Source organism: Oncorhynchus gorbuscha, linkage group LG06 (assembly GCF_021184085.1).
Source record: "Oncorhynchus gorbuscha isolate QuinsamMale2020 ecotype Even-year linkage group LG06, OgorEven_v1.0, whole genome shotgun sequence".
NCBI lineage: Eukaryota > Metazoa > Chordata > Actinopteri > Salmoniformes > Salmonidae > Oncorhynchus > Oncorhynchus gorbuscha.
The window spans coordinates 60,906,736-60,919,573 of record NC_060178.1 but is presented as its reverse complement, the minus strand read 5'-3'; the positions used below and the strand labels follow the sequence as shown (position 1 = coordinate 60,919,573).

Below are 12,838 nucleotides of genomic sequence, written 5' to 3'. Positions count from 1 at the left end.
CCCAACTAGCGGAAACCACTCAGCTCTACTTACAGGGAAAGATACATGACGATAAACATCAATCTGTGAAAGATTCATTACACCTTTCAAATACTGATTTTCAAACATTTTTGGGGGTTGTTTCTATGTTCAAAAAGTCTCACATGGAGTTGACGTGCACGTAATTTCTCATGAGTCACACTCACTGAAAGCAGTGTGCTTTGGTGCCCTGAACTTCCTGATTCCCACACCTCTTTACTGTTGCTCACCATTACACATTGTGAGCGTGACTGATGGTGATTGTGCACCACCATTATCCTAATCAGGGGTTGTAAGCTATTTCTAGAGAACATGAACATCAATACCTGTACAGTATATGACTGCAGGGCCCATCTCATCCATTTAAAGCAAAACTATGTGGAAAATTGTTGCGTTGCCATTTTAGCGCTTTGAATTTCTTCTGCATCATAATTGCATTCGCATAAAATCCACAACCTCTCATTTTAGTGGAATTTATCTAGCAAATTTAGGAGGCAGTGGATACAGTGGGAAAGTAATTGCCCTTGGCCCTATTGAAATGGGTTTAGTTCAGACTCCTCTCTCCCCTTTCCTCCCATCTCTCGTAATTTGTGCCGAATATCTAACCTGTTGGAAAAACTCTGACGGCGTCATTAAGTGCTCTGAGAAAATTCATACCCCTCTGCTGTTGAATGGAAATAAACTAAATGTAGGGATATGTGACTGCCAAAAGAACAGTGTGCGTACTTCAGGATGTGCCCATTTTCTGGTGCCTTATTTCAACAATAACTGTGGTCTCTATGGCCAGTCTCTTTCATTTATTAGACGACCAGTCTGAGAGGAGACAACGCATCATCTGAACTATGATGGGAGTTGATTGCATACTTTTCATTTTTTATAAAGTTGAAGTGTTTGAAGAGGACCGCACCGCAGTGCTACGTTCCGTACCAGTGGGCTCATATCAGTCAGCAGCATACCATCTGTGGATTTTCCGATTTAACCTTTCTATCTGTAGGCACTGCACACTATTAACTGAGACACATTCTGTTTTCTGCTCTTCTCCACAGACTGCAGAACAGCTACACTGCCTCCCAGCGGGCCAACCAAGACCTGGAGGAGAAGCTTCATGCCCTGGTAACCTTTCACCTCTTTTCAACTGTCCTTTGACCTGTTTATATATAGGTTCTCATTGGTCAATACCACATTGCATGTACTTCTGGTGACTACTTTTGAAAGGAAACCTTGACGCACAACTTGTACCATAAAGTTACATCTGCAGTTGCTACATAAATTTTTTGAATGTTTGAATGAGTGATATGTAGTCTCTACATCCATTTATGCACATAGGAATTAATGATATGTATCCATTGATTCTTTAAGAGTATGACTTAGAAATGCCTCATTAGCTTAGTTCAACTGTCCTACCACATCAGAACCCCAAATATATATGTTTGCATTACTCCAATGTTTGTAAACAACTCGTTTGGTCTGAAAAACATGGTTAAACTATATTTTTGATATCATGGTCAGTCCTTCCATCCATAGCTCGGTCTATGAATTTGAGTGGATACATTTCTCCAGCCCCATCCCTCAGCTTTTTCCCGAACAGGGGCGGGGAAATGGCTTTGTAATTGTTTAAACTGTTGATTGCCCTTTTAATGATTTAATCTCAAATTAACATTCACTCCATTTCTCAAAATATTAATTTTCCTTTTGACCTTACCCTGGTCAAACGTATTATGGAATTGCAAACACCGCAACTTCCAATTGCAGGTTTCTATGTTACTCAGTTTCCCAGTATACCAGGTCAGTGGATCTATTCTGTATTGGGGAAGAGTCTTTCCCATGCAGCTGTGTATCTTCTAAAATGCACTCTCATGCCATTATCCCACACCTGTCAGCCATTTATGTCGCAGGATTTGTTTTTGGAAGATTCTGTGGTACAGAGTGCTGCAAGGGATTAGCACGGAGGGAATTGACTTAATTGCCAAATCATTCTATCACGCATGTCTCTGCCAGACCCCTTGGGAAATGGGAAGGTCCAGAACTCTGCTATTCCCCGTGGCAGCACACCAGGGACAACCTGTGCTCGCGCGCTCCAAACTATGGAATTTATGTGCAAAGAGAGGGACAGTTGTACATATTCCCACAATGGCAAATCCCAGAGTGTCCCTTTCAAAACATGGTTAACTATGTATGATGCTTGTTATAGGTTTATCGGGAGATTCACAATATGACTCGCCAACCATACATAACAATCATGTATTCACATCATCATTGTTTCTCCACTAGCATCAATCATGTATTCAATATCAGGACATAAAGTGTCGATGTTAGATGTGCGCTGCTGTCCCCAAATGTCTAATGGTTGTTTGATTAGCCTCTCAATTCAATTGAAATGTGCTTTATTGGGATGACATACTGATACGTATTGCCAAAGCACAATGTTACAATAGAACTAGTCATTAACAATAAAAAAATAAAAAATCAACAGGTCAAGGAAATCAACAGAATAATACTAACAATGTTAATTGGGAGGGGTGGGGGGAGAGTATTTGTGTGTGTGTACTTTATGTCCATTCTTTCCAATCACATTGTCAAAGAAAATGTGCCCCCTAGCCCAATGTTGTTTTCCCATAAAATGTAGATGGACTGTCAGAATATTTTTTAGATAGATAGACAGACAGACTGACACAGTTGAAGTCGGAAGTTTACATACACTTAGGTTGGGAGTCATTCAAACTCGTTTTTCAACCACTCCACAAATTTCTTGTTAACAAACTATAGTTTTGGCAAGTCGGTTAGGACATATACTTTGTGCATGACACGTGTCCTTTTTCCAACAATTGTTTACAGACAGATTATTTCACTTATAATTCACTGTATCACAATTCCATTGGGTCAGAAGTTTACATACACTAAGTTGACTGTTCCTTCAAACAGCTTGGAAAATTCCAGAAAATGATATCATGGCTTTAGAAGCTTCCAATAGGCTAATTGACATCATTTGAGTCAATTGGAGGTGTACCTGTAGATGTATTTCAAGGCCTACCTTCAAACACAGTGCCTCTGCTTGACATCATGGGAAAATCAAAAGAAATCAGCCAAGACCTCCACAAGTCTGGTTTATCCTTGGGAGCAATTTCCAAATGCCTGAAGGTACCACATTCATCTGTATAAACGATAGAGTTCAAGTATAAACACCATGGCAGCATCATGTTGTGGGGATGCTTTCCTGTAGGAGGGACTGGTGCACTTCACAAAATAGATGGCATCATGAGGGAGGAAAAGTACGTGGATATATTGAAACAACATCTCAAGACATCAGTCAGGAAGCTAAAGCTTGGTTGCAAATGGGTTTTCCTAATGGACAATTACCCCAAGCACACTTCCAAAGTTGTGGCAAAATGGCTTAAGGACAACAAAGTCAAGGTATTGGAGTGGCCATCACAAAGCCTTGACCTCAATCCCATAGAAAATGTGTGAGCAGAAGTGAAAAGGTGTGTGCAAGCAAGGAGGCCTACAAACCTGCTCTGTCAGGAGGAATGGGCCAAAATTCACCCAACTTATTGTGGAAGGCTACCTGAAACGTTTGACCCAAATTAAACAATTAAAAGGCAATGCTACCAAATAATAATTGAGTGTATGTAAACTTCTGACCAACTGGGAATGTGATGAAAGAACTAAAAGCTTGTTATGGAAAGCCTTAATGTTGTTCCCTCTAAGCTTCAATTTTGCGCAGCCGCGCACTTCCTCCAGGACTGCCATGCGGAGACGCAGTAGATTGAACTTCACTGACTTCGCCCATTCATTTGCACTATATAGATCAACTTTTTTTCTGTGCCTGAATCAACATTATTGCATTCGGAAAGTATTCAGACACCTTGATTTTTCCCACATTTTGTTACATTACAACCTTATTCTACAATGGATAAAATATTTATTTTTTAATCATCAGTCTACACACAGTAGTGTGAAAAGTGGAGAGTTTAAAAAATAAAAATAAATAAGTTTTTTACGTAAGTATTCAGAGCCTTTGCTATGAGACTCGAAATTCAGCTCAGGTGCATCCTGTTTCCATTGATCATCCTTGAGATGTTTCTACAACTTGGAGTACACTTGTGGTAAATTCAATTGTTTGGACATGATTTGGAAAGGCACACATCTGTCTATATAAGGTCCCGCAGTTGACGGTGCATATCAGAGCAAAACCAAGCCATAAGGTGGAAGGAATTGTCCGTAGAGCTCTGAGACTGGATTGTGTCGAGGCACAGATCTGGGGGAAGGGTACCAAAACATTTCTGCTGGATGGAAGGTCTCCAAGAACACAGTGGCCTCCATCATTCTTACATGGGAGAAGTTTGGAACCACCAAGACTCTTCCTAGAGCTGGCCGCCCTGCCAAACTGAGCAATCGGGGAGAAGGGTCTTCGTCAGGGAGGTGACCAAGAACCCGATGGTTCCTCTGTGGAGATGGGAGAACCTTCCAGGACAATCATCTCTGCAGCACTCCACCAATCAGGCCTTTATGACGGAAGGGTCTGAATACTTATGTAAATGTGATATTTCAGCTTTGTATTATTTTTAATACATTTTCAAAAATGTCAACCTGTTTTTGCTCTGGCATTATAGGGTATTGTGTGTAGATTGATGTGGGGGGAAAACGATGTAATCGATTTTAGAATAAGGCTGTAATGTGGAAAAAGTCAAGGGGTCTGAATAATTTCCAACTACACTAGACACTGAAGTAGCTTACCAAGACGACACTAAATGTTCCTGAGTGGCCTAGTTACAGTTTTGACTTAAACCAGGACAATGACCCAACACACCTCCAGGCTGTGTAAGGGATATTTGACCAAGGAGAGTGATGGAGTGCTGCATCAGATGACCTGGCCTCCACAATCACCCGACCTCAATCCAATTGAGGTGGTTTGGAATGAGTTGGACTGCAGAGTGAAGGAAAAGTGGCCAACAAGTACTCAGCATATGTGGGAACTCCTTCAAGACTGTTGGGAAATCATTCCTCATGAAGCTGGTTGAGAAAATGCCAAGAGAGTGCAAAGGCAAAGATTGGCTACTTGGAAGAGTCTAAAATATGTTTAGATTTTTTTAACACATTTTTGGTTAATACATGATTCCATATGTGTTGTTTCATAGTTTTGATATCTTCTCTATTATTCCACAATTTAGAAAATAGCAAAAATAAAGAAAAACCCTTGAATGACTAGGTATGTCCTGTATATACACTAAGTAGTGGCCAGTTTATTATGTACGATTATTCACGAACATGGTTCGCTCCTACAGACAGTGAGTCACATGGCCGTGCCTTGCTGTATAAAGCAGGCAGACCGGCCTCCTGGGCTTTTCATGAAAGACAGTGTCTAGTCTTTACTGAGAATGGTATGACAAACATCCAGTCAGCGTCAGTCCTGTGGGCGAAAATAGGTTGTTGATGAGAGGTCGAAGGAGAATGGCAAGAATTAAGCTGACAGGAGGGCCACAAATAGTCATATAACGGCACAGTACAACAGTGTGCAAAACGGCATCTCAGAACGCACAACTCGTCGGCCCTTGTCACAGATGAGCTATTGCAGCAAGAAGAAGCTGCTCCAGTTGGCAAGGAATACCTAGGATAGGGATCACCCCACCCCTAAGTTTTAGACAATTGAGTGACTGTCCCACTGGATGTCATAAAAACATTTGTAAGTCGCTCTGGATAAGAGCGTCTGCTAAATGACTTAAATGTAATGTAAATGTAATGTAAATGGGATCACCAACACTGAACAATTGAGGAGTGGAAAAACATTGTCTCGTCCGACAAATCCCGGTTCCTGTTGCGTCATGCTGGTGACAAAATCAGAATTTGGCGAAGTGGCATGAGTTTATGGCCCCATCCAGCCTGATGTCAACGGTACGGGCTGGTATCAGTGGCGTAATGGTGTGGGGAATGTTTTCCTAGGTCCTTTCATACCAATTGAGCAACATTTCCATACCTGAAGAATTCAGGCTGTTCTAGAGGCAAGGGAGGGTTCGACCCGGTACTAGATGGGTGTACCTAATAAACTGTCATCGGAGTGTATATAGCTGTGATCCTTTGCTGGTGACTGTCATATGGTCCCCTGTCCCCTCTGATAGCTGTGTGACAATCAAAGTCAAGCTGCACTGTGTTACTAGGGAAAGACCAACTATGTTGCTGTGAAACTGCCAACTCTCTGCATGGCATGTGATCTGAGTACAACTACAAGCAGTTTCCCTTGACTGGCCGTTAACCAGAGGCTAGCCCTCCCAGAATGGATTCACACCTCATAGGCCTATTTACTGTTGTATTATCTACCAATATTTTACTGTATGATTTTATTCCAGCCCTGCTGTCAGTGTAGAAGAGGTAAATTTAGCAAAATAGATGATAGAGGATGAATGGGCTGGTCGGAGCTTTGTGGATGGGACGTGTGGGGAAGGGGGGGGACTGGCCCTGATGTGAGGTAATCTCTTTTCACCGGCCAGAGGATTACTCTGCCCAAAACATGTCCTGTCCCCACACTCACTCGGTCAAAGGTGGCCTTTAGCCAGCGGATGGGCAATTGAAAGAATGTCTGTTTTGTGTCGCAGGCTTAAAATAATTTTGAATACTCCCATCTCGGCGTGAAACGGGGTTGAAGGGGAAAAGTTTGCTGTAATTGTTCCAATTACTGCTTGTTCTGATACACAACTCAACACATTATTTTCAAAGTGATTGACATACTCCAGAAAATAAACACAACTTAGTTAGACGTTTTGCCAGTGCTTATCAATTTAACGAGCAGAGTAGGTCGAAATTGAGTACTTCTATTCAATTATAAGTAAACAGATTACGAATCGAGTACTCTCGGTCACCCCTAGTCCACAGCTTTAAAATCCTTCTTCCTCATCCTTGGGGATTGCATTATTTTTGTGTGGAGCCTGAATTGATGATATTTCGCAGTTCTTTTTAGAGGTCTATTGATAGTGTGTTTGGGAATAGGCTAGTGAACGGACCACTGTCGAACAGTTGAGGCCCTAAATTGCATGCCTTATTTCAACTAATTCTGACGTGTTGCGGTAGAGGAGTTTGCAATCAGAAACCTTATTAGGCGATGAAGCACTGGCGATCTCGTGTAAAAGAAGAGACCAAAATGTTCTGTCTTGTTGTCTTCGTTCTCACCAGCAGTCTGTCTTGTTTTTTTTTCTGTCTTTCTCTCATTCTCTTCCTCTCTCTCCTCATGCTGCCGATTCGTGACGGGCTGTCTCATCATCAGGCTGCAATCAGTCAAACCTGGGTCTACGCAGTTGCGTTATCATTATTTTTCTCTCCCGACTACCTCCCCCATCACCCCCCTCTGATCATTTATTACTGTTGTCATTTTCATTACTGCTCTGCTTGTTGTTTCTGAATAAGAAGTCTCTCCATCCTCCTGTCTTGTCCTTGCAAACTGCTCTAGATGTCCCGCAGTAGATCATCCTGTCTGTAGCGCTGCTATGGGGGTTGAGGTTGGGGGGAAATAATGTGTTTCTCTAGGTGTGCCTAGTGGTTGAAACTTTACTTTTCTAGTCTCAAGTCCCCCACCTCTCTATATATCCCCTTTTTGAGTTACCGTAGGCTTGTTATGCGCTGCTGCACAAGTGTTGTAGTAGAGATCACTAAGGTGTTTTATGGCCGTGTCTTTGCCCAGTTGAGCTGCGTCTCTGCATCACAATGAGGCGCTGACTGGCTTCTTTCTGTGTGCTTTTATTTATTTTTCTCCTCAGACTCTCCAGTTGAGAATATACCGTACAGATAATTGGTTCATTTTTGACATGGCAAGCAATGGAGAAGGAGCTACAGTCTGGGTCTCATTCTGTGTAAATGTCTCACAGTAACTCCCTTTCTCACTGATTCTCTATCCTCTCTTCAAGCAGGTGTGATTTAATGTTAGTGACTATACCCTGTCCCTTGGTGAGGATTTGGATGTGATACAACCGGACAGAGCTCCGTGCCGGCTTCAGTTAACATCCAGTAAATGTACAATATGTCAGATATAAGCTGCAGGTAGTGCCCCCCGAACAGAACAGCAAGCCTTATCAGGGTGGCGCTCGGCTGGTGGGTTTACAGGGTGTCGGTGCAGGTCCAAGCCACTCGCAGTGGGCTCGCTGGAGGCTCTAATGAACCTGTGGAGAATATTAATGTATTCCAAATTCTTGTACAATCTGGACCTGCTCTCACTTACAAGCACAAACGCACTACACACGCAGGGGTCACAGAATCTGGATCCGCACTCTTAATTGGTTTGGAAGTCCTCCAGCTTGGGGATCATTTGCTGCGAGAGAATGTTCAGAAGCCCAGAGAAAACCGGCGGTTTGTTCTTCCAATTTGAAATGGGGAAATCTTCTTCTGTTAACTCAACTTGACAGGTGTATTGCACATATAGTGTGAGGTCCCTACTGTACCAAGCACAATTTGTAGGCTAAATCTTACTTAAAGGATAGTCACTACAGCTACTCAGGACCACAGGCTATTCCTGTGGTACCTCTGAAATCAGAGACATCTTTTTATATTAGAGAATCCCTTCAATCCTGATTTGAAGCTACAGAGTATTCGATCAATTGTTGCCTGTCATGGCCCTTGCGTAATCTACCAATCACTCACCTAACTGTATGATAACTGAAGCGATTCACTAGCCCTCTAAAAAATACAATTGACATGTCACCTTCCCAGGTGTTTTCTTGAAGTTATCGGTCGTTTTCCCCCTAACATATTGCATGGGTGAGTAGGAGAGGGAGTAACTACATATTAGGGGGACTCGGCACAGACTCAGACCCAGAGTCATTTGAGTTCACACTGTGTTACTTCATAATGTGCTATCGATCTGTTTATATAGGACACGTCCTGCGCCTGTGTTTTTTGTTCTCTAACCACACTGCTGAGCTGAGTGGAGAACAAAAGCAGCAGCCTCCATCTCTGTGCTGCTGTGTCAGCTAGCGGAGAGGATGAAGGAGGAGACATGCTTTAACTTTAATCAATGAGGAAATCACTCCTTGTGTACTTCAGAGGAGGCCGGTGGGAGGAGCCATAAAAGGACGGCGTCATTGTAATGGCCGGAATGGAATCAAATCAAGCATGTGGTTCCCATGCGTTTGGTCTGTTTTGATACCGTTCCATTTATTCCATTACAATGAGGCCGTCCTCCTATAGCTCCTCCCACCAGCCGCCTCTGGTGTACTTACTCAGAGAGAGTCCAGCAGCTAGTGCACCACTAACATTATTCTCCCCTCCCTATTCTCTTTCTGCAGCTCCGTAAAGTGGAGCGGGACAAGAAGACAATGGACCAGGAGATAGTGGAGCTCACCAACAAACTCCTGGACGCCAAGAACACCATCGACAAGCTAGAGGAGTTGAACGTGGGTGTTATCTCACTGTCCCTCTTTGAGAAATCACATACCAGATATTAAGTTGTGTATAATGTAGGACCACAGTGTGTGGCAAGATTACGACATTGAGCAGATCAACCACACTGTTCTGTGGATAAAGTGTGAGTGTTGTGTGAGAAATGGCCTTGTTGATTCTTCTCCCTGACAGGAGCGCTATCGGCAAGATTGCAATTTGGCCGTGCAGCTGTTGAAGTGCAATAAGTCCCATTTCAGAAACCACAAGTTTGCAGATGTAAGTACAGCTCTGATCGTTTAGTGGAAATGATTGAGGCTTGTATATAAAACGTATTCCACTTGTCACAGTGGCATTGTTGGAGCTTGAATGTGTTTTGCACTCCGTAGTGACACTCTTGGATGTGGGAGAGGGGAGAAATGGGGAGAGCGGTCGCCTGGGTGATTTTTAAAAAAGGCTGCGGAGCTCTTCATGTGTTGTCTGACCCTGGCGTCCAAAGAGAAAATCAGAGAATCGAAAGAGGATTTTTTTTTTAAGCTGAGGTTTGCCTGCCCACTTTATCACAGCTTGTGTGTGTGTGTTTGAGTGTTGTACATCATAGCATTGATTGCCCATGTGTGTACAATACAGTGCATTTGGAAAGTATTCAGACATATAGACTTTTTCCACATTTTGTTACATTACAGCCTTACTCTAAAATTGATTTTTTTTTTAAACAAACATTTTTCTCGGATCATTCTACACACAATACCCCATAATAAAAAAGCAACAAATTTGCAAATGTATTCAAAATAAACATTTACATAATTATTCAGACCCTTTACTCAGTACTTTGTTGACGCACCTTTGGCAGTGATTACAGCCTCGAGTCTTCTTGGGTATGACGCTACAAGGTTGGCAGACCTGTATTTGGAGAGTTTCTCCCATATTTCTCTGCAGATCCTCTTAAGCCCTGTCAGGTTGGATGGGGAGTTTCACTGAACAGCTATTTTCAGGTCTCTCCAGAGAAGTTTGATCGGGTTCAAGTCCGGGCTCTGGCTGGGCCACTAGGACATTCAGAGACTTGTCCCGAAGCCACTCCTGCGTTGTCTTGGCTGTGTGCTTAGGGACGTTGTCCTGTTGGAAGGTGAACCTTCTCCCCAGTCTGAGGTTCTGAGCGCTCTGCAGCAGGTTTTCATCAAGGATCTCTCTGTACTTTGCTCTGTTAATCTTGGGCTATCGAAGGTCTAAGGCACTGAATCTCAGTGCTAGAGGCGTCACTATAGACCCCGATCTGATTCCAGGCTGTATCACAACTGGCCGTGATTGGGAGTCCCATAGGGCGGCGCACAATTGGCCCAGCATAATTAGGGTTTGGCCGGGATAGGCCGTCATTGTAAATAATAATTTGTTCTTAACCGACTTGCGTAGTTAAATAAAGGTTCAATAAAAAAATATTTTTTTCTCGATCCTGACTAGTGTCCCAGTCCATGCCGCTGAAAAACATCCCCACAGCACGATGCTGCCACCACCATGCTTCACCGTAGGGATGGTGCCAGGTTTCCTCCAGATGTGACGCTTGGCATTCAGGCCAAAGAGTTCAATCTTGGTTTCATCAGATGAGTGAATTCTCATGGTCTGAGAGACCTTTAGGTGCCTTTTGGCAAACTCCAAGTAGGCTGTCATGTGCCTTTTACTGAGGGGTGGCTTCCGTCTGGCCACTCTACCATAAAGGCCTGATTGGTGGAGTGCTGCAGAGATGGTTGTCCATTTGGAAGGTTCTCCCATCTCCACAGAGGAACTCGAGAGCTCAGTCAGTGACCATTGGGTTCTTGGTCACCACCCTAACCAAGGCCCTTCTCCCCTGATTGCGCAGGTTGGCTGGGCGGCCAGCTCTAGGAAGAGTTGGTGGTTCCAGACTTCTTCCATTTAAGAATGATGGAGGCCACAATGTTCTTGGGGACATTTAAGGCTGCAGAAATGTTTGTTTCCCAGATCTGTTTCTCGACTCAATCCTGTCTCGAAGCTCTACGGACAATTCCTTCGACCTCGTCGCTTGATTTTTGCTCTGACATGGACTGTCGACTGTGGACCTTTTATATAGACAGGTGTGTGTCTTTCCAAATCATGTCCAATTAATTTAATTTACCAAAGGTGGACTCCCAAGTTGTAGAAACATCTCAAGGATGATCAATGGAAACAGGATGCACCTGAGCTCAATTTCAAGTCTCATAGCAAAGGGCATGAATACTTAGGTAAATAAGGTATTTTTATACATTTTTGCACATTTATCCTCATTTCTAAACTGTTTTTCGCTTTGTCATTGTGGTATTTTGTTTAGATTGAGGTAAACATTTATTCTATCCATTTTAGAGTAAGGCTGTAACATAACAAAATCTGGAAAAAGGGAAGGATTCTGAATACTTTCCGAGACTTTCTTAGTCTGGAACTGCTATTGATAGCAATGATGTCAGCAAAACTCGAAGCACCCCTCTCTCTGTTCCCACCTCTGGGTGAGATTTTCTGGTTGGTGATCAAGAGCTACAGAGTTCAGAGCCTACTGGGTAATCAATACATCAGCAAACAAAGGACTTGAAGTCAGTATGATTAAAGAAATCCATCGAAACCAAAGTGTTGTGCTATGACTAAGTCTCTTCAATTTAAATGTTTTTCTCAAGTGTAAAATCCATTTGATTATTTGTTCTCCCCTAATTTCACTCCCTAAGACTCGATTAAAAGAAAATGTTTTCGCTACGTGCCAATTGTTTTGAACAATGCCATTACGAAGTTCAACACGGATTATGAAGGACGAGGCTCCTCTGGGCATCACTTCCATAACCAACAAATGTTTCAAGTTTTACTGTGTGTTTACATGCACACTAATATTTCAATATTACATAGATTATGGCAGTAGGCAGATTATGGAATAGTCATGTAAAGACCTTACTCTACTTAATTGGCGTAAGGTCAAAATCGAAGTAAGCATACGCTGATTAAAACACCTGATTTTCTCAGCAATCTTTCAAATTATTAGGAGATGCATACACCTTAATCAGCGTTCCAGCTGTGTATTTGATCAGAGCATGTGCTTGCACCAGCCCAGTGAGCCTCCCTCCTTTAGTGCGAGTTTAGTGAATTCGCAAACAACTGAAAAGTATGTGTAGTAGAAGTAGTAATCAAACTTCATATGTGACCGACCGTCTCGATTTGGTCTTATGTAGCAGAATTTGAAATGGCCTTTTTTTACATTATAATAGACAGTATCATACAATGTAGTTGAGAAACAATGGGAAAGTAATTTTGCTTTGAAAGTTGATCAACTTGTAACCCCACTTTTGAGAAAATGTCCCTTGAATGTTTTGGTACACCTACTGGAGAGCTCTTATTTGTCTACACCCATTCAGCATCGTTCACACCCTCTTAAACCCATCTCTTTAAGGATTCACATGTGAGGCCATGTGGTAAATACACGCTATATCAAATAAAA

At 42.6% G+C, this 12,838-nt stretch overlaps 1 protein-coding gene across 2 annotated transcripts in view; it reads left to right on the top strand.

Annotated features, from left to right (window-relative positions):
- The window catches only part of LOC124038182 (tight junction-associated protein 1-like), a 124,521-nt gene that overhangs the window by 98,999 nt on the left and 12,684 nt on the right, over positions 1-12,838 (top strand). For both annotated transcript variants that reach the window (XM_046353721.1, XM_046353720.1), the window contains exons 7-9: positions 1,065-1,131; positions 9,282-9,389; positions 9,568-9,651. In XM_046353721.1, coding sequence (XP_046209677.1) covers positions 1,065-1,131; positions 9,282-9,389; positions 9,568-9,651 — 259 coding nt within the window. The remainder of the gene's footprint in view (positions 1-1,064; positions 1,132-9,281; positions 9,390-9,567; positions 9,652-12,838) is intronic.